The sequence below is a fragment of the Magnolia sinica genome, chromosome 15 (genome assembly GCF_029962835.1).
Source record: "Magnolia sinica isolate HGM2019 chromosome 15, MsV1, whole genome shotgun sequence".
NCBI classification, from domain to species: domain Eukaryota; kingdom Viridiplantae; phylum Streptophyta; class Magnoliopsida; order Magnoliales; family Magnoliaceae; genus Magnolia; species Magnolia sinica.
In genome coordinates, this window is record NC_080587.1 from 28,189,086 (window position 1) to 28,210,387 (window position 21,302).

Genomic DNA, 21,302 nt, shown 5'->3' on the forward strand with positions numbered 1-21,302 from the left:
CCTACAAATGGCGTGCACTGTGAACATGCTGTGACGAAATATTAGGCAGGAAAATTCATCAGGTGGGCCATGCGTATCAAATGCAGATTTGCCCATTTCTTCCAATTACAACATTTTTGGAAGTTGCCCACTTGATTTGCGGACCACCTGATTTCGGGGCCAGACCATGTTAACAGGATCCTTGTATTTGTCCTCTTGGCAGTTTGCTTCTATTTTTTTTTTCTTTTTAAAAAAAAAATTTATGGACAACCCAAAAGCTGCATCAACAAGCAATCCAATCCCCGTCAACGGATAATCCGTGTTGGACCAGCTCCGAGCGTGCCAACTTTTACAAAATCAATGGTCTGGATCACCATAACTACATGCCACATGTAACATTCAAATTTGTTCCCATCATCCTCTACATGCCATCTTCCTAATGAATGCAATCTGGACTATAAAATGTGCATGAGATACACGCCCTTCATCAGTAAAGCCCCACTATATTTCCATGCTCCGAGCCGAATGCTGGATGGCCCATCCACTCCTTTCACAAGCAATGTGTGCAAAAACTGTGGACGGTTGGCAACTTCTTCTGACCATCCTATTCTTCTTTTTTTTTGCAGCCCCCTCTCACCTGATGAGCAAACGGATTAGATTCTCGGGCATGGGCAACTGCAGGGCCCACATGATGAATGGCCTACTTGTTATGATGCAACCAAACTCACCCAACCCCTATAAATGAATCTTGTCATTCTTCTCATCAAAAGGATCAAAATTCCAACACAAAATTCATCTTCTGTTTTTTTTTTTTTTGGAAGTTCAAAATTCATCTTTTAAAGACATAATTATGAAGAAGCAGCTTCACGAAAACAATATCCATACCGAAATCTGAAATCCCAACTACTACGATGCCGCCTCCTTATCTGATCTATCATCCGTGTTATCCGTCGGACTGGAGCTCACAATTGGCAGATTCCTCCTGTACTGTGGGGACGTAAGCCTCCTCTCCAGCGGCGTCTTCCTCTTGCTCACAACAAACCGGTTCACCCCTTTCCTCATCGGCATTATCGAGGGGAAATCCTCGTCAGGGATCTGGCTCAGCTCCGAGATGTCTTTGATCTGCGCGACACGCCGGAACCACCTCTCCGCCTTCGCCTCCTCTGACATGTCCAGTGGATCTGGCTCCTTCACCATCGATCCCTCCAAGCTCTTTCCCGTAAACCCCCGGTTCCAGCTCTCCCCGCTGCTCAGCCTGCTCTCAGGTTGTTGTTGTGTGGCCCGCCCACTGTTCCAACTCTCTCCCCCGCTTGTCTGTAGATTACCAGGCCGTTGGGTTGAGTTTCCAGAAGCTCCCCCATAAACAGCATCCCCCTTGCTCTCACTCAAGTTATTTGGAGATAAACCCACATTCCAATTCTCTCCATTTTTCTGTTGATTTTCAGACCTTGGAGCCGAGCTTCCAACAGTCCCCCAATTAGAGCCCTCTGCTTTCTCCGGAGTGTCCAGAATCTTTTCAGGTGTTGAAGAAACAGTAGTTTCAGATGAAGATTTCTCAGTTGACGGTTGGGTTTCCGTGTTCTTGTTCTTGGCAAAATAGTCTGGGGGAAAAGGGACAAATGGGACGAAATTGGAGTTGTTGGCTTGCTCCATGGCCTGCCGTCTCTTGTACTGGGGTGACGTCAACGAACGGTCCTTCTTCTTGCTAACCACGAACCGGTTCTCCCCTTTCCGCATGGGCATGATCTCTGGGAAATCCTCGTCGGAGATGGCGCTTGCCAGATCTGTGACATCATGTAGCTCTGCAACTTTCTTAAACCATCTCTCAGATTTCTCAGCCTGCTCTTTCTCTTTATCGACTTGCTCTTTCTCTTTATCAATTTGCGTATGGTTTTCTGGCTTCTCAGAAACAGGAACTGCACGCTCCACAGCTTTTGCTGCCACAGAATATTTGCTGTTGGCATTTTGATCTTCGGTGCCAGGTTTCTGTGGTTTGGCAAACATGTCTGCAGGTAATGGCACAAACGGAACATAGCCGGAATCGCTCCCCTGATTACCTATAGGTTGTCTGTTCTGCAGAGGAGCGGATCTTGGTTCAGTTCCAGTTGCTGAAAGACCATCATTTTTCTCAGCTGACGAGCGTCCTAATATCCTATCTAAGCTCTGGTTAATCGATGTTTCAGATGTTTGATCAGATCCAACCCGACCCACATCACCTGCCGGGAAATCATTCCCCTCGGCAGAACCATCATTGCCCAAATTCCTCCGGTACTGAGCGTTGGCCAACCTCCGCTCTAATGGCGTTTTCCTCGTGCTGACAACGAATCGATTCACACCTTTCCGCAGTGGCATGATCTCTGGGAAGTCTTCGTCAGCTATCGCACTGCTCATATCAGCGGTGCTGTCCAGCTGAGAAATCTTGCTGAACCACCGCTGTGCCTTCTCTTCGTTAGCAGCTAGGCGGCTCTCAATGTCGCGTTTGTCGGGGTCGGTCCCATTAAGAGCTTGCTCTGTATTTGACTTCTCATCAAACCCAAAACTAGGCCTAGTGGTAGGAGCACCAAACGTGGTTTCTCCAGGGCGCTTGCAATCACACCTTAAGCATACAGTGTTCCTCCCGTAGTTAAAGAAATCGCATCTGCAGAATGGTAAGGATCAAAATGATTATTAAATGAGAAGATGGGGTGGACAGGCGAATGGAAACATGCTTACTGAGGACACTCCCACTCTCCACCAGTCAGAAGCCTCTTTGGCCGCACTTCATTGCATTCGAGACATTTCATGTTCCTTGCGAAGTTCATGAAACTGCACCTGTTCGGAAATGAAACACAAGAAGGCCTCAATATGAGATTCTAGAGATTTGAATATGGTTTAGATGGTAAATGGTTCATTTTTATTCAAGTTAGATGGTAAGATCATTTAGAATCCAATTTCATGCCAGGTTAGAAGATGTCACAAAGCTGTTATAAAATGAGGAACCATGTCACGCCCATTGAAAGAGACCATGCTCTTTTTGCTCAACCCAGCAATGGTACAGGTGAGGCCCACTTTCGGTAGTCTAAGCCATTCATCTGGTCAGCCCATCATGGGATGTGCCAACAATATCTTCCCTATCAGATGATCCCAGCAATGCAGTCGGTGGCCACCAAATGAACAATAAAAGCCACAGGTCATAACGGAGGGTGCACTAGAACAAATGGGATTTTGAGATAATCCAGTCATGGAAATTTTTCTCGTTATTTCCCATCTAGCAATGATACAGGTGGGGCCCGCTTCCGGTAATCTAAGCCATTCATCTGGTCAGCCTCATCATGGGAAGTACCACCATTATCTCCCTTATCAGATGATCCCAGCAATCCATTTTGATGGCTGCCAAATGAACAATTACAGCCATGACTCCACATTTAACAGAGATATGGGAAAATCCAAAGACGGGCATTTTTCACAGCATCTCCCATCCATCACAAGCCCCACCATATTAACGGTTTGAATTTGAATCACGAATAGCTCAGCTTCTCATGTGCAGTATGTTGGGCCGAGCAAATTGCTTGATCAAACACTATATTTCTTTCCTCCTACAAATAGGGCCAACTAAAAGCATCTCATCAGTCATCACATGATACCAAAAAAAACAAGAGTGACATGCTTGAGTGAAATGCATGCATTACATTAAAACTATATCCAGTGAATCAAATTCAAACTTGAAAAACTTACTTGGTACAGATCCAGTCCCCTCTCTTCATTTCAATGTTTTGCCCAACAGGCCTTGGCGATTGCCCATATCCAGTCGGAAACTGTCTCGGCATTGACTCAATAAAGCCTGACTCTCTGACGCTCCCACTCAAACCAACCAGCTCACTCAGTAAATTACGCATGGATGCTTCAACAAGCTCCCTATTGTTACGGTTGTTTTGGTCTGAAGCAACAAGAGGACTGTAGGCATTGCTCAACAAAAACCGCATCACATCGACTGTTTGTGCCTTCTCAAATTCCAACACCTGAAAATTTACTATCAGATCAGTATGAATTAATCTAGTAAAAATTTTAAATAAGAACGCCGGGCCAGCTTGATATGTGATTTTGCAACGTCTATTGGGCAGGCTTCAGTTCAGAACAAACAATGCAAAGGGAATTCTGCACCTATTGAGAAACAACAACCGCACCCATCACCCTATGGTAACATCGCCACAGGAGAGAACTCCAATATATAGATAAGCTGAATCATCCAGATAATGGAGTCGCTGACACAGCAGACTCTCCTTTCTCCTTTACTAATCGACTCAGCCATCCGCCCTTCCCTAGTTTTTAGCCAAGTAATATCAGTCTCGCCAATCTTCACAGGGCCGACTTCTGCAACATTTGCTTCTGTAACTAAGATCCTATGTTGCACTCTTTGTTAAATGGGTTAAGGTTTCATATATCTTATCTTCAGGTTTCTTATCCTCTGTTTTTAGGGTTTGACAGAACAACAGTCCAATATTATGCAATTTCACCATTTTGCAAGTTAGCGTGTTTGTGGCCCACCTCGGCAGCATCAAAGGCAACATGAATCCTAGAGCTTATCACTCCCATTTGTGGGGCCTGCAGCACTATTAGCAGGTCCCATCTCCACAACATCAAGGGCAACATGAATAGCAGGTCCCGTCTCCACAACATTGATGGCAACAAGAATCCTAGAGCTTATTGCTCCCATTTATATGGCCCACAAGCACGTGACCGTAGCCCCACGATGGGCTGACTCAATAGACCAAAACTTTTTGATCTCAAGATTATGAAGTAAGCTATATTTAACTGAAAATTCAAACCAAAATGAAGGTTTTGGCATTCCCAATAGAGTCATCTGACTCTTTTTTTTTTTCATGCAACACAGCAATAAAGAATAAAAATGAGCCATTTTCTCAAGGGCACCGATCTGACTTACATTGCTGCCATCATTGACTAAGAAAGCCCGCAACCGCCTGGTCGAATTCATACCATTTTTGAACAAGAATGCAGAACCATTTTCCACCAAAACCTCAATATCTTTCTTGGAAAGGAACCTACATGCGAAACAGAAATTTAACAAAATCAGGAGAAAATCATGGAAGCAGATTTTTAATCAACACAAGGTGTAACCGTCTTCAGTACAAAGTTCAAAACATGGAAAAGAGGCTGTAAATTGTATGAGCGCCCCAAAATAGTAGTTCTTGTGTCCACCCTATATAAACCCAACCCTTGATGACATTGGAATTCATTTAATATGTACACATGATGGAAAATCCTTACAAGTGGGCCCCACCATGGGCTTCAAATGGACCATCAAATAAGGGGGCCCCATTCAATGAGCAAAAGGCCATTAGTCTGACAGTTTGGATTGTCCAGTTGGTGAGGTTTTCTTACCATGTGACTTCAAAAGTGGGTAACCTGATGAACAGTTCAGGCAACCAATGGTGACCCCAAGTATGGCAGATGTCCCACACATGACAAAAGGGGCACTCTCACAGGCATACCAAACCAGTTGCAAAATACCATAAAATATAGACACCAATGTTGTCAAAATTGTTATCATATCGCAAATCATAATAGGGGTTGAATCATATCGAATCGCAAATCGTATCATAAATCCTAGGATTTTTTATGATCTTCTTACAAATATGAAAAATATAAATAAATCAGAAAAAAATTAAAAATTAAAACTTAAAAATTAAAAACTCAGCAATCATCCTTTTGCCATCAATATGCACCAAGTAATGCCATGTCAAAATAATGTTAAAGGATTCTTATCTTCAAGTCTTTCAAGAAATCTTCCTTAAAATATTTAAGGATCCTTTAATGATTTACCTTGTTAACTTTCTTGAATGTAGAATCACGTTGGAAAAATGGCATTTGATTCTATAGACCGACCAAAAAAAAAAAAAAAGATATTTTGATTTCTAACCATCATTCTCCACAATACATATAAATCAACATGATCATAACCATCCAAAAAAATATTCTAAATAAGTCATCCATCAAATTGGTGTTTTAATTAAGGAAAAAGTAAGAAATCATTTTTATTTTTTTTTAAAGAAAGAAAGAGCTCTACGATTTAACGTTGATCTCTTATAAAGAACAAAATAAAATAATTTACCTTTTCTCAATGATTTTTTTACAAGGTTTTTTTCTAAAAAATTCTTAAATCCCCCCACCAATTCAAAAACACAAAATGAAAGCCTCGTGAATGTAAAATAGAAGAGAACAAGTATAATTTGAATCGTAAATCGGGATTTCAATCATAAGTCATAGGATTCAAATCATAAGATTCATATAAAAAGGGATTCAAAGGTGGGATTCAAATCGTTTTGCTTAAGATTCGACTCAAATCATAAATCGTAGGATTTTGACAACACTAGTAGACACAGAGAAGGCCATGTACCCCATATGCACACTAGCATGCACTCTTATACAACCGAGAGAAACTCTGATACTTTGGCAATGTGTGGTGTTACATACGCATTGCCACAGAAATTTACATGGTATACATGTGCCTTGAATTAAGCCATGCAAATAGTGGGCCTCATTATGGATGCTAATGACCCAAAGAATATCCTGAATGCATGATACTAACTGGTTGATTGGTGTATAGTCAATGGTCTAAATGCCACAAAGTCAGGCTGCTAATCAATCTGATTTTAGGGTTGTGTCCCATCTATAGAGGGCCCCACCACACTGGCAGTTTTAACTAAGGCAACATGAATGTCATGTGTATGATTCTAACATATTTTGCCCTGGTTAACAAATAATTTCTTTGAAGGTCATGTACCTCCATGTCCATACTCTATTGGATAGATAGGAGGAATTACATGAATCTTCTTTGCATGGTAGTTCTCCAATTCCGACAAGTGAGACCCACTGTTTGGTTGCCCATACCATTTGGTATGCTGCGTCCTACCATGGATGGACCATGTCACAAAATTCTTCCAGGTAGGAAGATCACAGCAACAAATCTTGGGACTTCTCAGATGAATATGGACCATTGCTAAATTCTCTTCTTAACCGTTCATCCATGGATTCTGTAGCACACAGGTTGGAAGTTTAACGGGTCGTTTGGTTGCCTTTAAGTTGGGTTAGTGGGAAGTGACTACTAGTAACTCCCTCACAGGTGGTTTTGGGTGTAAAATTTCACCTATGAGTGATTTACAATAGATAGATACATTTGCTTCAAAACCAAAACTATGGGATAATTGTCGGAAGAGTTGAAGAATATGACAACCATTGATGAGGAAATGACGTATAGGGCCTACACCTTCCTTGCGGAATGACCGCATTTAGCCGAGACATTCCTCAATAGAGTGAACCCTAGCCACGAACATATATGGTTGGAGAAGATTGTTCCCAAATAAACATTTTTATTGATGTACGTTATTTGTTGTGGTGGATTGTAGTAATTAAAGTTCATGTTTGGATTTTATTTTTTATTATTGTTTTCCTTGCTTTTTATATTAATTAGCTACTCCACATTACACTCATCTTGAATTTGTGAGCCCAATTTTGTGGCCCGCCTAAGGACTGGTTTAACCTAAGAATTGGTTCAAAGATTCATCTATATAGGCTCAATCCAATGGTGTATTTCAATTTCATGCCGAGCTTTTTAATGTATTTGAAAGAGGTTTTGGGTACTAGAGAAGCAGAATTTGACTCCATTTTTATAAAGATTCACAAGTTTGATATTAAAGAAGTTGGTCAATTGTTGGAGGAAGAAAGGGTAGAAAGAACAGCTTTATCTGCAAAAGTACGCTTCATTTTCAAAAGAGAAGGAAATCAGACGGTGGCAAAGATCTAGAGCATTGTGATTGAAAGAAGGGGATAAGAATACGCAATGCTTTCACAGTGTGGCTAGCACTAAAGTTCGGGTAAATAGAAACAGTTGCTTGGGGGTGGATGATTCTATAACTTCAGAAAATGGGCAAATATGTGATTTCGTTGCCCAGTTTTATAAAAAATTGTTATCTTCTGATAAATGGCTTCTGATAAATGGAGGAGGTTGAGGTTGGATAACTTGGAATTTCCTTGCTTATCTGTTGAGGAAGTAGATTCTCTTGAGAAGCCAATTTCAGAAGAAGTCAAATATACCCTTAGATCGATGTGTGGAGATGAGGCTTCTAGTCTTGATGGTTATCTGATGATTTTCTTTCAAAAGTTCTGGCCGATGATTACCAGGAATGTAATGGATTTTATCTTAGAATTTTTCGATAGAAATCGCCTCTCAAATGACCTTGGACCGACCTTTATTGCCCTTATCCCCAGGGTTGAGGGGCAAAAGTGTTGAAAGACTTTAGACCTATAAGCCTTGTTGGTAGTCCATATAAAAATCCTAGCCAAAGTTCTTGCTCTAAGATTTAGAAGTTTCTATCCAAGATCATATCGGAAAATCAAGGATCTTTTGTAGTAGGTAGACAAGTTCTAAATAGCGCCCTCATAGCTCATGAATGCATTGATTCCAGGCATAGGGATGGGAAGAGCGGGTTGGTTTGCAAGCTTGATATAGAGAAGGCCTGCGATCACATCGAGTGGGAGTTTTTAAACTACAAGCATGAGAGGCTAAGATGGGTCCTGAAATGGAGAGGTTGGATTCAATGTTGTATTCAATCTCTATCTTTTTCCATCTTGATCAATGAGCCGCCAAATGGTTTCTTTAAGGCTACTCGAGGCATCAGACAAGAAGATTCTTTATCCTTGTACCTCTTTGTTGTAAGTGGGGAGGCATTTAGTATGATGCTCTACAAAGCTCTAAATGCTCTACAAAGCTGAGGAAAATTGTTTAATTTCTGGATTCATGGTGGCGGATATGGTGGTGCAAATTAGCCATCTTGAATATGCGAATGACATGACTCTTTTCTGCAATGCAGAAATGACCGCGGTAAATAACCTTCAGAAATTTGTTGTTTGTTTTGAAGTGGTTTTGGTCTAAAAGTTAACGTTTCTAAAAGCGAAATGTTGGGAGTTCATGTGGATCGTGAAGAATTATTGTAATTGGTGAATGTCTTTGGGTGCAAACGAGGAGCTTGCCTTTCCATTTATCTTTGGTTGCTTCTTTCCATGGGAAGGCTAGTGAAGCACTTATGGGATAAGGTCATCAAAAGAATTGAAAGAAGGTATCAAGTTGGAAGCGTCGATACCTTTCGTTAGGAGGTTGTTTAACTCTTATTAAAGCGGCCTTTCCTAATATGCTAGTTTATTTTATGTCCATATTCAAATGATGTAAATCAATATTGGATGAACTTGAAAAGTTGATAAGAGACTTCTTGTGAAAAGGAGCCAAGGAAAAAAAGGAAGTTCGTTTTGCTTGAATCGGAAGAAGTTTACAAGCCGTTTAATGAGGGAAGAGCCAGCTTGAAAGATTTGGGTCTTATGAATGTTACTCTCCTTGGAAATTGGCATTGGAGGTTCGATTCTGAAGTAGGCAAATTATGGATGGAGCTTATAGTTTCCAAATACAACACTCACACGGGTGATTGGAGCATAAAATCCTCCTCTCACTACCGTGCTTCTAACGTTAGGAAGGTGACTGTGTCAACTGAGCAAATGCTTCATAGAAGAATTTCTTTTTATCTTAGGAAGAGGAATCGTATTCACTTTTGGGTGGGCATTTGGTGTGAGAATCGGCCATTACGAGAGCCTTTCCCTAGAATCGCTAGTCTTTCCTTGAACTGGTTCATTATTGAGGATCGTTGTTATTATATATGTGGCAGGTTTGTGGCTTGGTCCCCGTGTTAGAGGAATTTGTTGGATGATGAATTTGAGGAGCTACTTAGCTTGCTTGACTATCTAAAGCTTTTCATACCATCGCCTCAAGAAGATTTGATGGTTTGGAAAGCCCATAGCTCGAGCATTTTCTCAGTGCACTCATTTTACATATTGATCTCTAAGCCCCCTACTTTGTCTTCCTTTCCATTCTTCTCAATATTTGCTTGATGTGCATGGGGGATGCGGAGTCAGTCAACCATCTCTTCATTCACTGTCACTTTGCTCATAGAGTCTGAGAACACTTGCTTGTTCTCTTCTATGTTTCCTGGGCAATGCCGAAGTCAGTTGATGATCTTTTGTGGGCTTGGCACGAAGTTGCAGTGGGTAAATCTCGGAAAGCAATTTGGAGGCTTCTAGCAACGGAAATTTTTTGTTTATTTGGAAGGTTGGAAGAGTCGGTGTTTTCAAAAGAAGGGATCTTTTGTTGAAGAGGTCATTTGTTTAGTGAAAATTGTTGTTTATGAAAGGGCATTATATGAAAAGCAACAAAATTTGCTAGTCTTTGATGGGGACATCAGAAGACCTACTCAGATATACTAGAGATGGAGATGGCCACCCACATCAGCGTAACTTTCTTTGTGGATGAGAGACGAGTTCCAGATGGGGCCCACCTGGCCATTTTGAAGACCCCACACGCATTGGACGTGCATCAGGAAGACACCGCCTTGGGATGCTGCATGTGGGCTACTTGGGAGACTATTTTAATCATAGGATTTCTATTTCATGTCGATCCAACCGTTGGATCTTGTCGATCAGGCCACCAGATCTTTTAGATCTGGGCCCCTTGGACTCTGATCTTGCTTTCTTTATGGTTTTTGGTATTTTTAGGGGTTATTTGATGGTTAAGATTGATAATATATGTTTAAGTTTTCTTATTTTGGACAATAGGCCACTTTACTTAAGTGAGTGGCATAGTTGTAACTATGCTGGATTTTAATTCCGAATTTTTAATTATAAAAGCACAGGGGGGTGGAGTTCCAACCCTAGTGGTATTATTGAGAAGAAAAAAAAAAGAAAAGAAGAGTGGAGCTCTCTTATGTGAAGGAATTTTTCTCTTTATTTTATAGGGTTTATATATATATATATATATAATCCTTCCTTCCAATTAAATTGTGGAAGGGTGGAAACTTGTTTGGTGGTGGATTTCTCGAAGTAAATCCTTCCTCTTCCTCTTCTTCGAAAGGTAATTTTCTTCTTCTTCTTCTTCTCTTGTCTTCCTCTTTTCCCTTCCATTACAACCTTTTAAACCCTCGATCTTCAATTTTTTATTTTTCCCAATTTCTAAAAACCCTAATTTCAAAATTCTCAATTCCCATGAACCTTAATTCTCCATATTTCAGATTTTCCCCTTCCTAACTCTAATCATAAAACCTACAAATCTGTCCCTTGAGTGTGGAACGTGCCTATGCTAAATTAAAAGTTCTATCCTTCCATCAGTCCTAGTTTTAATTAATTTATGTGATTTCTTAGCATGCGGGCATGTAATTTAGGTTAAATCAGATTTTATTTCCTATTGTTTAATCTTAATCACTTGGTAAGTTAGCATCTTTTGTTAATTGAATTACTTTATAGACTCTTTCATAATCTCCACGTTGCATGCTAGCATTAAATCATGTCTTGCATCAAATTCGGTATCAGAGACCATAGGTTTAGCATATGATTTTTGTGTTGCATCTAGGGTTAGTAGAGTATGCATTGCATATAGGATCATATCGCTGAATTTTTGTCGGAGTATCTTATTGCCGAATTTTTAGTTCGCAGCCCCACTTATACCATTGCTGAAATTTCAGCATAGTAATTTCAAGTTGTCACATTGCTGAATTTTCATTTTGTAATTTTCGAATAACACCTGTGCTGAATTTTCAATTTAGTACCATTGGATTACTATCTTGCTGAATTTTCAACATAAGATTTGAGGATAGCGACTTGCTGAATTTTCTGGTTAGTGTGTCTAGCGTGATCTCTAGGTTAATACTATCATTGTCATCGCATTGTCATAGGACCCAGAGTTTCCCTTAGAGTGTCCTTGTGTATGCTCACTCATTCAGGACGTGGCTTTGGTCTACATCCCACTATGAATCTAGAGCAGATTGACGAGGCCCTTAATGTTATCAACAACCGTCTGATGGCTATTGAAGCGCACAATAGGACCACCACAACTCAATTGACTGTGATCGATGTACATGTCAATCAGCTTGAAGCCTCCCTTCAGGCAAACCCCGACACTTGGGAAGATGTCCAATTGCAAGTCAAGGATCAAGTTGAGATTGTGCCACTTGCAATTATTAGCCGTGCCTTAAACCAAATTGTAGAAAATGATGATTGGCGCAGGGATTCAATTTTCCACACTTATGCCAAGTGCAGTGGCAAAAACTACAAGGTGATCATTGATAATGGCAGTTGCATCAATGCAGTATTTGCTCGCACCGTGGACTGCTTAGGTATGTTAGTCGTTCCTCACCCTCAGCCCTATCGAGTCTCATGCGTTGATGCACCTTCAATTATGGTTTCTCAGCGTTGTCTTATTCCCATCCAGTTTTGTTCCTATACGGACACATTGTGGTGTGATGTTTTGCCTGTGGATATAGGCCACATCATTTTTGGGCAGGCCTTGGTTGTATGACATAGACGCAACACGATTCGGTCGCTCGAATACATGTTCGTTTCTGTATAGAGGCAAAAGGATTGTCTTGAAGTCTCTCCCTCCCAAAAGCATCCCTAAAAAGGAGGACGTCAAGACATGTGGTCCTGAAGATGTAACGAAACTCCAGCTTAAGTCTCTTCCTATAGTTAATGTCAAAGAGTCTAAAAGAGAGACTAAAACTGATTTGACGTTCTATGCCCACGTGGCAATTGAGGTTACACCTAAGGTTATTATGGAGATGTCACCTGAGGTTACACCCGAGGTTAGTGTAGAGTTACCATCTGAGGTGAGTCCGGTATTAGAGGAGTCTAGTATTGTTATTCCAGAGGACATACCGGATGAGCTTATACTTGAGCGAGACATTCACACATTGGCTCTACCAAACCTTCATCATGATCATATGAGTCCTAGAGAGGAAGTGGATTTGGAAAGACAAGTAGATGATCCGAGGACCCCTATAGATTGCATACCCATAGGCCTTCAAAGTTTGCATATGCATCTATACAACATACGCATGACTTGCATATGGAGATTAGAAAAAGAATCAATATAAGTAATGAAACATACAAAATGATTGTTGACTCACACCACAAGTTTAAAGAGTTTGTTATGGGTGATGAAGTCATGATTAAAATATGTCCAAAAAGGTTTCCACAAAGAACCATAAAAAATTACAAGCCCATAGCGCTAGACCATATAAAATCTTGAAAAGACTGGGTTCGAATGCTTACTTGATAGATCTTCCACCTAACATGAGTATCAGTTCCACATTTAATGTGGAAGATCTTGTACCGTTTCATGGACATTCCCCTGACCCTCACATGAACTTTGATGATGATGCCCCTAACCTATCCCAAAATCCATGGCCATTACCTAATCCCTCTTCTCAACCTTTACCATCCGTACCATCCATACCTATGAGAAAAGAGGAGATGAAAGATATCTTAGATGAAGAAGTGGTTTCCACACGACATGGCGGTTACCAGGAGGACCTTGTCAAGTAGAAGGGCCGACCAAAAGCAGACAGTACATGGATAACAGAGGCAGAGCTTCAACAACGAGACCCGGATCTCCTCGAGCATCACTGCAGCTTTATTTCCCCAGAGGCAAAATCTCTTCAGTTGAGGAGAATTGATGGGGACATCAGAAGACTTACTCAGATGTACCAGAGACGGAGACAACCACCTACATCAGCACAACTTTTTTTGTGGATAAGAGACAAGTTCCAGATGGGGCCCGCCTGGCCTTTTTAAAGACCCCACATGCATTGGACGTGCATCAGGAAGACCCCACCTTGGGATGGTGCATGTGGACTGCTTGGGAGACTATTTTAGTCATAGGATTTCTATTTTGTGTCGATCCAACCATTGGATCTTGCCGATCAGGCCATCGGGCCACTAAATCTTTTAGATCTGGGCCCCTTGGACTTTGATCTTGATTTCTTTATGATTTTTGGTATTTTTAGGGGTTATTTGATGGTTAAGATTAATAATATATGTTTTAGTTTTCTTATTTTGGACAATGAGCTACTTTACTTAAGTGAGTGGCATAGTTGTAATTATTCTAGATTTTAATTCTGAATTTTTAATTATAAAAACACAAGGGGGTGGAGTTCAAACCCTAATGGTGTTATTGAGAAGAAAAAAAAAAAGTGGAGCTTGTGTGAATGAATTTTTCTCTTTATTTTCTAAAGTTTTTTTTCTATTATTATTTTTTTTAAAAAAAAAAAAAAAAACCTTCCTTCCAATTAAATTATGGAGGGGTAGAAACTTGTTTGGTAGTAGATTCCCCGAGGTAAATCCTTCCTCTTCCTCTTCTTCGAAAGGTATTCTTCTTCTTCTCTTATCTTTCTCTTTTCCCTTCCATTACAACCTTCTAAACCCTAGATCTTCAATTTCTTATTTTTTCCAATTTCTAAAAACCCTAATTCCAAAATCCCCGATTCCCATGAACCTTAATTCTCCATATTTCAGATTTTCCCCTACCTAACTCTAATCATAAAACCTACAAATCTGTCCCTTGAGTGTGGAACGTGCCTATGTTAAATTAGAAATTCTATCCTTCCATCGGTCCTAGTTTTAATTAATTTATGTGATTTCTTAGCATGCGGGCATGTGATTTAGGTTAAATCAAATTTTATTTCATATTGTTTAATCTTAATCACTTGATAAGTAAGCATCTTTTGTTAATTGAATTACTTTATGGACTCTTTCATAATCTCCACGTTGCATACTAGCATTAAATCATGTATCCTGCATCAGTCTTTCTTCTTTGTCTATGTCATAGTGTTAAGTTGTATTGTTTTCCTGCCTTTAGGCAGGCCTCTTAATAAAATTTCAGTTACCTCTACCTCTATCAAAAAAAAAAAAAAAGGGGTCATTTGAAGATTTCAGCAATTCCCTACTCCAAGCTGTGTTTGGTGTGAATACAAAAGTTGCCCAAACACAAAAAGCTGCTTAACTGTGACTTAAAACTTACATCCAAACAGGCAGCATATAAGTGACTTTCAAAACTTACAGGCATTCAAACAAACATTGTAAGTTGCATTTAGTTGCAAGTGACTTATTTGTAATACACTTTAGTGTTTGGTTGTGAAATTTCACCTGTGAGTGAGTTGCAACAAGTCACTTACACATAAAACTTCTTTTTTATACACACACACACACACACACTCTAACACCCACACACACCAAATGGGCACTCGAACCTATGAACTCGGTGTTAAAACACACTCCATCTACCACTGAGCCATGAGTAGGGACCCAATTACAGGTAAACTTACATTTGCAAACATGAGGAAGAAGCATGTTTTCACTTGCAGGTAAGATATGCAACTTAAAAAGTTACAGGCATCCAAACGACACCTAAGATTGTTGTATGGAGGATATTTTTGGGGCATATTTCATCAACAGTGAGATGGAACATACCAATGATCTAGATGCCGAAAAATGGGCCCCACTTGTCAGAATCATAAACCAGAGTGAAGTGTGCAAAGATGCAGCCCACATACCACACAATTCCTCATAGAGAGAGAGAGAGAGAGAGTGAAAGACCACAACACCTCACCTTAGCAAATCCGTCCGATCGCGAGCAAACAACAGGCACGCATTCACAGCCCGCATGAATTCCCCTGGCAAATCCTCAAACACCTCGAACGCATCTGCATTAGCGCCATCGACGTCCCCTACTGCAGGACGAACCTCCCGATCGAAATACCCTCCGGCGCGGAGACTCTCCAGCAGCTTCGTCCATTCGGGCCACTGATGCGGAACCGTCGGATTCACCGACAGCCCGACGGACGACGACGATGACGACTCTGTGTAGTCTTCTTTGATGCCGGTCTGAGTGTGAATGCCTTCAGACGCTCTGACGGAAATGGTGAGGCGAGAGCGGTTGGTGTAGGAAGATCGACGGCTGCGATGAGAGGAGATGGTGGAGAGACAAAGGCGAGAGAGGCGGAGAGATGAAGAGCGAGGAGAGAGGAGAGAGAAAGGAGGATGAGATGGTGTAAGAGACATGAAGATGAGCTTCTTTGACGCGCCGCGAAGAAGCATTGGAATCGACTAAGGGATGGAAACTCGGAGAGAGAGAGAGAGAGAGAGAGAGCCTACTGAGGGAAGGATTGTGGTTTTGGAGAGGCGACGGAGAGCTTGTGGCTTTGGAAGAGAGAGGGTTTTAGATTTCTGGAGAAAAATGATAATGATAGATTCGTCTCCACTTTGATCTCATGGAGCACCTTGCACTATCCGCTTGGAAGGAAGGATAAAATAAATGATCTGGACCGTTCATGTAGTGTTATGTCCACCAGATGAGCTTTCTATTGAAAATATCACCAAATTATATAATGAATTTCAACCGTTAAATACTTTCGTAATATACCGTCCATTTTATTACCATGAATATAAGTTTCATGACCTCCATTAAAGACGAAGTTATAACTATAGGATATCCATGGTGTAGATACACATTTGCATAGTCTAGATTCCAAAATTTTACCTTCCACATGGACAGTAGGAGGGTCGACTGATTATATTGCAATAGGGACGGTTCTACTGTATCAGCTCCATTTAGATTTTTTGGACCGTATCATACAGCAGAGGTGGATAAACCAGGAGGGAGCTTGGGTTCGGTCTGGAAAAAGCCCACCTGATTTGAATTCAAGTTGGGTTGAAGTGAGCAAATTGGGCTCGAGTTCGACTGAGTTGGGAATAATCACATGTACTTTGGGACAGGACTTTCGGGTGGGTTCGGGTTGGGTACCTTGGGTTGGCATTCGGATTAGACCGGGTTGTAGGTTGGGTCCTCTCAGGTTAAGCTTGGGTTGACCTTCAACCTAACCCAACCCGTTTGAAGTTGCATCCTTACATGTTAGACATGGCAAGGGGACAATATCAATCATGGCTATTCATTCAGTAAACTGCATTAGATGGCTTGACCATGTTCAGCATGGGCAAAGGTTCTTGTCTAAATAGCTAACTTAGGTCAGGTATGTTTTGGTTTTGTTTGGCTAGGTCAAGGTTGTCCTAATCATGTTGTTTGGATACACTTGGGTTTAAAAGGATTTTCATAAGAAAAGGTTCTTAAGCCTGCCTTTTGGAAGTTTTTATTTAGTTAGCATTTTAGCACGTATGTTGTGGGAGAGATCATGAAAGTTTTGCAATGTGCATCCAGATGCACATTAAAATAAATAAATAAACCTTCCAATTTGGCTAAGAAGGACCTTTGCACCTGAAAGGCCAACTACTATAAATAAAGAAATTCAATTTTTAGAGATGGGGTCTTCAACACTCTCAGGAAGAGCCATATGAGAGGGCATACTATGGACGTGGATTTACTCTAAAAGCCTTTTCAAAAAGTTCCTGCACAAGGATGCTGACCATGATATTTGTGAGAAATTCACCTCATCTATCTGTTTTACGAGCTCATTTTATGATGCGTAACTAAAAATGAGATGTATCCAATATTTAAGTATTTAAGTGGGCCACACAAGGTAGAAACAGTGAGAATTCAGTGAGCACTGTTAAAGCATTCTTATGGCCATAAAAGTTTTGTATCAGGCTATCCTTTTGATATTTTCACTTCATCCCATTGGGATTGACCTTGTTTGCATAGCATATAAACATCAGGGTGGAGCTGGGAAGCTTTCAAAGGTAGGAATTTCTTTCTCCAATTTTCCTCTCATTTGACCCAGTTGAGTTTTATATTTTTTCTTGAATGTTCTAAAATGAGCTTGCAAAACTGATGAACTGAATGAATTTCTCACATACATTTCACTGGGGCTGACCATTATCCATGCGCAGGAACTTCCCGCAGAGCCTGTCCCAGGAAATCGGCGTCCGCATAGGCACAGAGGCTTACGTCAACGGAAGCGGATTGCTAAGCAAGCAAGCTAAGCTTATTGAGTAAACTCCGTGGGGCCACTGTCATACATGCAGTGTATCCACTCCGTCCATCTCTTTTACCACATAATTTAGTACTTTATCCAAGAAATGGAGCATATAACAACCTCAATTGGACCACACCACCAGAAACAGTGTGAATTGAACATCTACCATTGAAAAATTCTCAGGGGCAACCGAAGTTTTAGATCAAGCTGATATTTGTGTTTTCCTTTCATCCTTGTCTGTCTGATCGTACGAACAGGTTGGATGACAAATAAACATTGCCGGGCCCATAGAAGGTTTTCAACGGTGGAAATCAATACTTCCACTTTTTCCTGTGGTATCGTCCACTTGAGCTTTGTATGTGCATTGATTTTGGGTTGAACCCTTAATATGATCTGGAAAAATAAATGGACGGATTGGATAAAACACATGCATTCACGGTGGGCCAAACAGAGTTTACTCGGCACGATAAGAGCTTACTAACTCAGTATGCAATCCGATCTCTACGTCAACACATATTACTATATTAGCAAGTCATCGATTGGAAACGAGCATGATGGCGATGAGTTGCGATTGGTTTGAACCTTCAACCAACGGCTTTTTGCGATCTGCCTAAAATACCCATACATTCCTTCGCTTGTAAGACCGTAGAGAGGATGCACTATTAGAGGTTGCATCCAAAAAGACTCATGCTAGGCTATTATTTGTTGAAACTGCCTAGGAGTAAACTTTCTCCTTCAAATTTTGGTTACTCAATATTTAGTTTAATCATCTAATAGCCTTTATTTGGATGGCTAGAATTGCCTAATCAATGTGATTGTAGAGATCTGCTCTATCCATAGTGGGAGCCACAATTTAAATGGTCTAGATGGCTATTAGGGTGTCAATGAATTGGCCTAGGGCATGGGCCTAGCAAATCTAGAATGTTGAAGAGGCCAAGCTTGAACAGTTCAAGATCTAGGCTACGAGCAACCCTAGACCTGATTAATGGGTTTGATGAACGATACATCACATGGCACACCACACACAAATCTAAGGTCGGCGTCCTCAATATCATTGTAAGATTGACTAAAGGCCTCTAGTTCCCACCACATTACATATAGAGGTGGGCATCGAGTCAAGTTTGATCGAGTTAGGGCTGACCCGACTTGATCCAGTTTTGATATATGCCTGACCTGAACTCAATCCGACTTGGTATTGAGTCCAGCATGCCATACTCGATCCAAGTTCGGGTTTGGGCTGGGCTGATCCGAACCGAGTCTGACCCGGTCAGAAATACTAATTGGGTCATCGAACTGGGTTATAAAAATAAGCCAAGTCTATGACTTAGGTGGGCCACACCACAGGAAAGGATGGAAATGGACACCAATGTGGGGCCACATTTCATCAAACCCATTCATAAGGTGTCTCTTAGAAGAATAAATGCAAATTTACAAAAATCAGCCTCATCAAACACTTAGATGGGCCACGCTGCTCAAAAGTAGAGTTTTTAGGATCAATTTTACACTTTTTCATTGGTATGGCTCATATGATATTAATTTGTATCAAGATGATCAATTGTATTTATAGCTAACATAAGGTCTCTTACATGATAGAGACATAGGTCCCACAAACGAAGCTTATTTCCCCAAGCACACAAAAGACCCTTGTTCCACCCAAATTGTATATGTAAAATCCACACTGCCAATTAGGTTAGGTAAGAAACATTGCTTGGACCCTTGTTCCACCCAAATTGTATATGTAAAATCCACACTGCCAATTAGGTTAGGTAAGAAACATTGCTTGGACTATTCATACAGAAGATAACCCCAATTAAAAACTCATATGTGCCACACCATTAGAAACAATGTAAAATTGCTTCTCCAATACTGATAGGTTAGTGCAATGTGGCCTACTTGAACTCTGAATCATGGTAATTTTTATATATTCATTTCATCCAAAGTAAATAAAACCATGTCCATAAAATGAACAAAGTAAATAAACACTATTAAAAATCAAAAGTAAATAAACCACATCCACATACGGTCCAATAAAACTTTCATTCATTCAATATCATCTGTATAATAAATGTCTTTGTAGTATGTAACCTGAGTAACCTTATCCATGATAGTAACCCCCTCCTCTACCTTCATCGCCAGAATCATCCTTTGGTTCTCTTTTTACGGCTTCAACTACGAGAAAACCTGGGTTGACACCGAGCCGAAAGTGTCCAAAAGATAGTCGTTTACCTCTTCTAAATCGGATGGTGGAGATTCCTTTCCATCATCCTCATTCATAAATTCAACAAGTTTTTTCAGCTGGTTTTTATGATCCGATTTGGACGGGATTCTCATCCGCTTATAGAATTTTACAAGACTTTTAAAAAACTTTGATGATTTACTCGTGTTTGCTTTGGCATCATATTGTCTTGGAGAGGATTGATGTTGTTGTTTAGTCCTGGATGTCATTTTCAATCTTTCTTTTATGTCATCTTTATAATATTGTTTTTTTTGTTCCCTTAAAAGTCTCTCTTGTTCTTTTCTACTAATTGTGGAGATAGTTCATCTGTTTTACCCTTATTCAATTATAATAGGCTTACTTTTATATCTTATGTACCTGGTTGTATTAGTTGTAGTTGTATGGGAAGGGCTGGAGAAAGTCTTTGTATTTGAGTCGAGAATGACTTAAAATAAATCTCGGACTTCCTGAGGAGGTTTGTTACATGTACAGTGTCTCATCCCCAACAAGTCAAATGTAATTTTAATCTATTTATTTTGTTTACAATTTTTTTCCACACAACTTGCATTGTAACTTTATCTTTTCGTCCTGGAAGTAGACTTGGGCTCCATAATCCAAAATATTTTTCGATGGATCATCATCCGATGACATATCTATAAGTGTTTATTTTAAAAGAAAAATATTTGATGAGGTTAAGGCAACATAAATAATTAATGAATGAAGATAAATAAATGCAATACAATCAGCCAACCATATGAGATTTAATCAACATTAACTAATTTAAAAGTATAAAAGAAAAGAGAAAAATATTCATCCACCCATTAAATTTACAAATTAAGTTGACAAAAAATAACTGTCAAAATCTTGTTGTAACGTGTAAACAAATGCAAGAGAAATAGAAGGCAGTGTCTTATCCTACAGCCTCTTTTATGTAATTGTTGTTGTTCACTCCCCAAGTATAGGGTTGTGATGTAGTAATAAACTCGGTAAGATCGAGGTCGAATCCACAGGGACTGATGCCTGTACGTTCTCTGAAGCCAAGTAGAACTAGAACTAGCCTAAGATGCAATCTAAATCAAATAGAATTTAGGGAATAATTTGTGGAATAATTATCTAAAACTTAAGTAATTCAGAGGAATGAAAACTAGGGATTCAGAGGATCCACTTGTAGAGATCAGGGAGATCTTATGCCTGCATCAAGGATTATGGAATTCAAACTGAATTTTCTTGATCTGGTTTTCAAGAGATGAAAGGTATATGAATTAGAATGGATTCCATCATCAAACCATGCCCAGGAGACAAAGCGAACAACA

At 40.2% G+C, this 21,302-nt stretch overlaps 1 protein-coding gene and 1 long non-coding RNA gene across 2 annotated transcripts; one reads left to right on the forward strand and one right to left on the reverse strand.

The window, feature by feature from the left end:
* Positions 1 to 745: 745 nt before the first annotated feature.
* On the reverse strand, positions 746 to 16,029 carry LOC131226636 (zinc finger protein VAR3, chloroplastic). Its single transcript, XM_058222224.1, has 5 exons — positions 15,455 to 16,029; positions 4,901 to 5,018; positions 3,694 to 3,977; positions 2,692 to 2,790; positions 746 to 2,617 (listed from the first exon to the last, which is right to left on the reverse strand). Exons 1-5 carry the CDS (start codon positions 15,940 to 15,942, stop codon positions 886 to 888), a joined length of 2,721 nt encoding a protein of 906 aa, XP_058078207.1. The 5' UTR covers positions 15,943 to 16,029; the 3' UTR covers positions 746 to 885.
* Positions 4,451 to 4,740, forward strand: LOC131226637 (uncharacterized). The gene is made up of 2 exons (XR_009161952.1): positions 4,451 to 4,578; positions 4,618 to 4,740. It is a non-coding gene; the product is annotated as an uncharacterized LOC131226637 (long non-coding RNA).
* Positions 16,030 to 21,302: the final 5,273 nt, after the last annotated feature.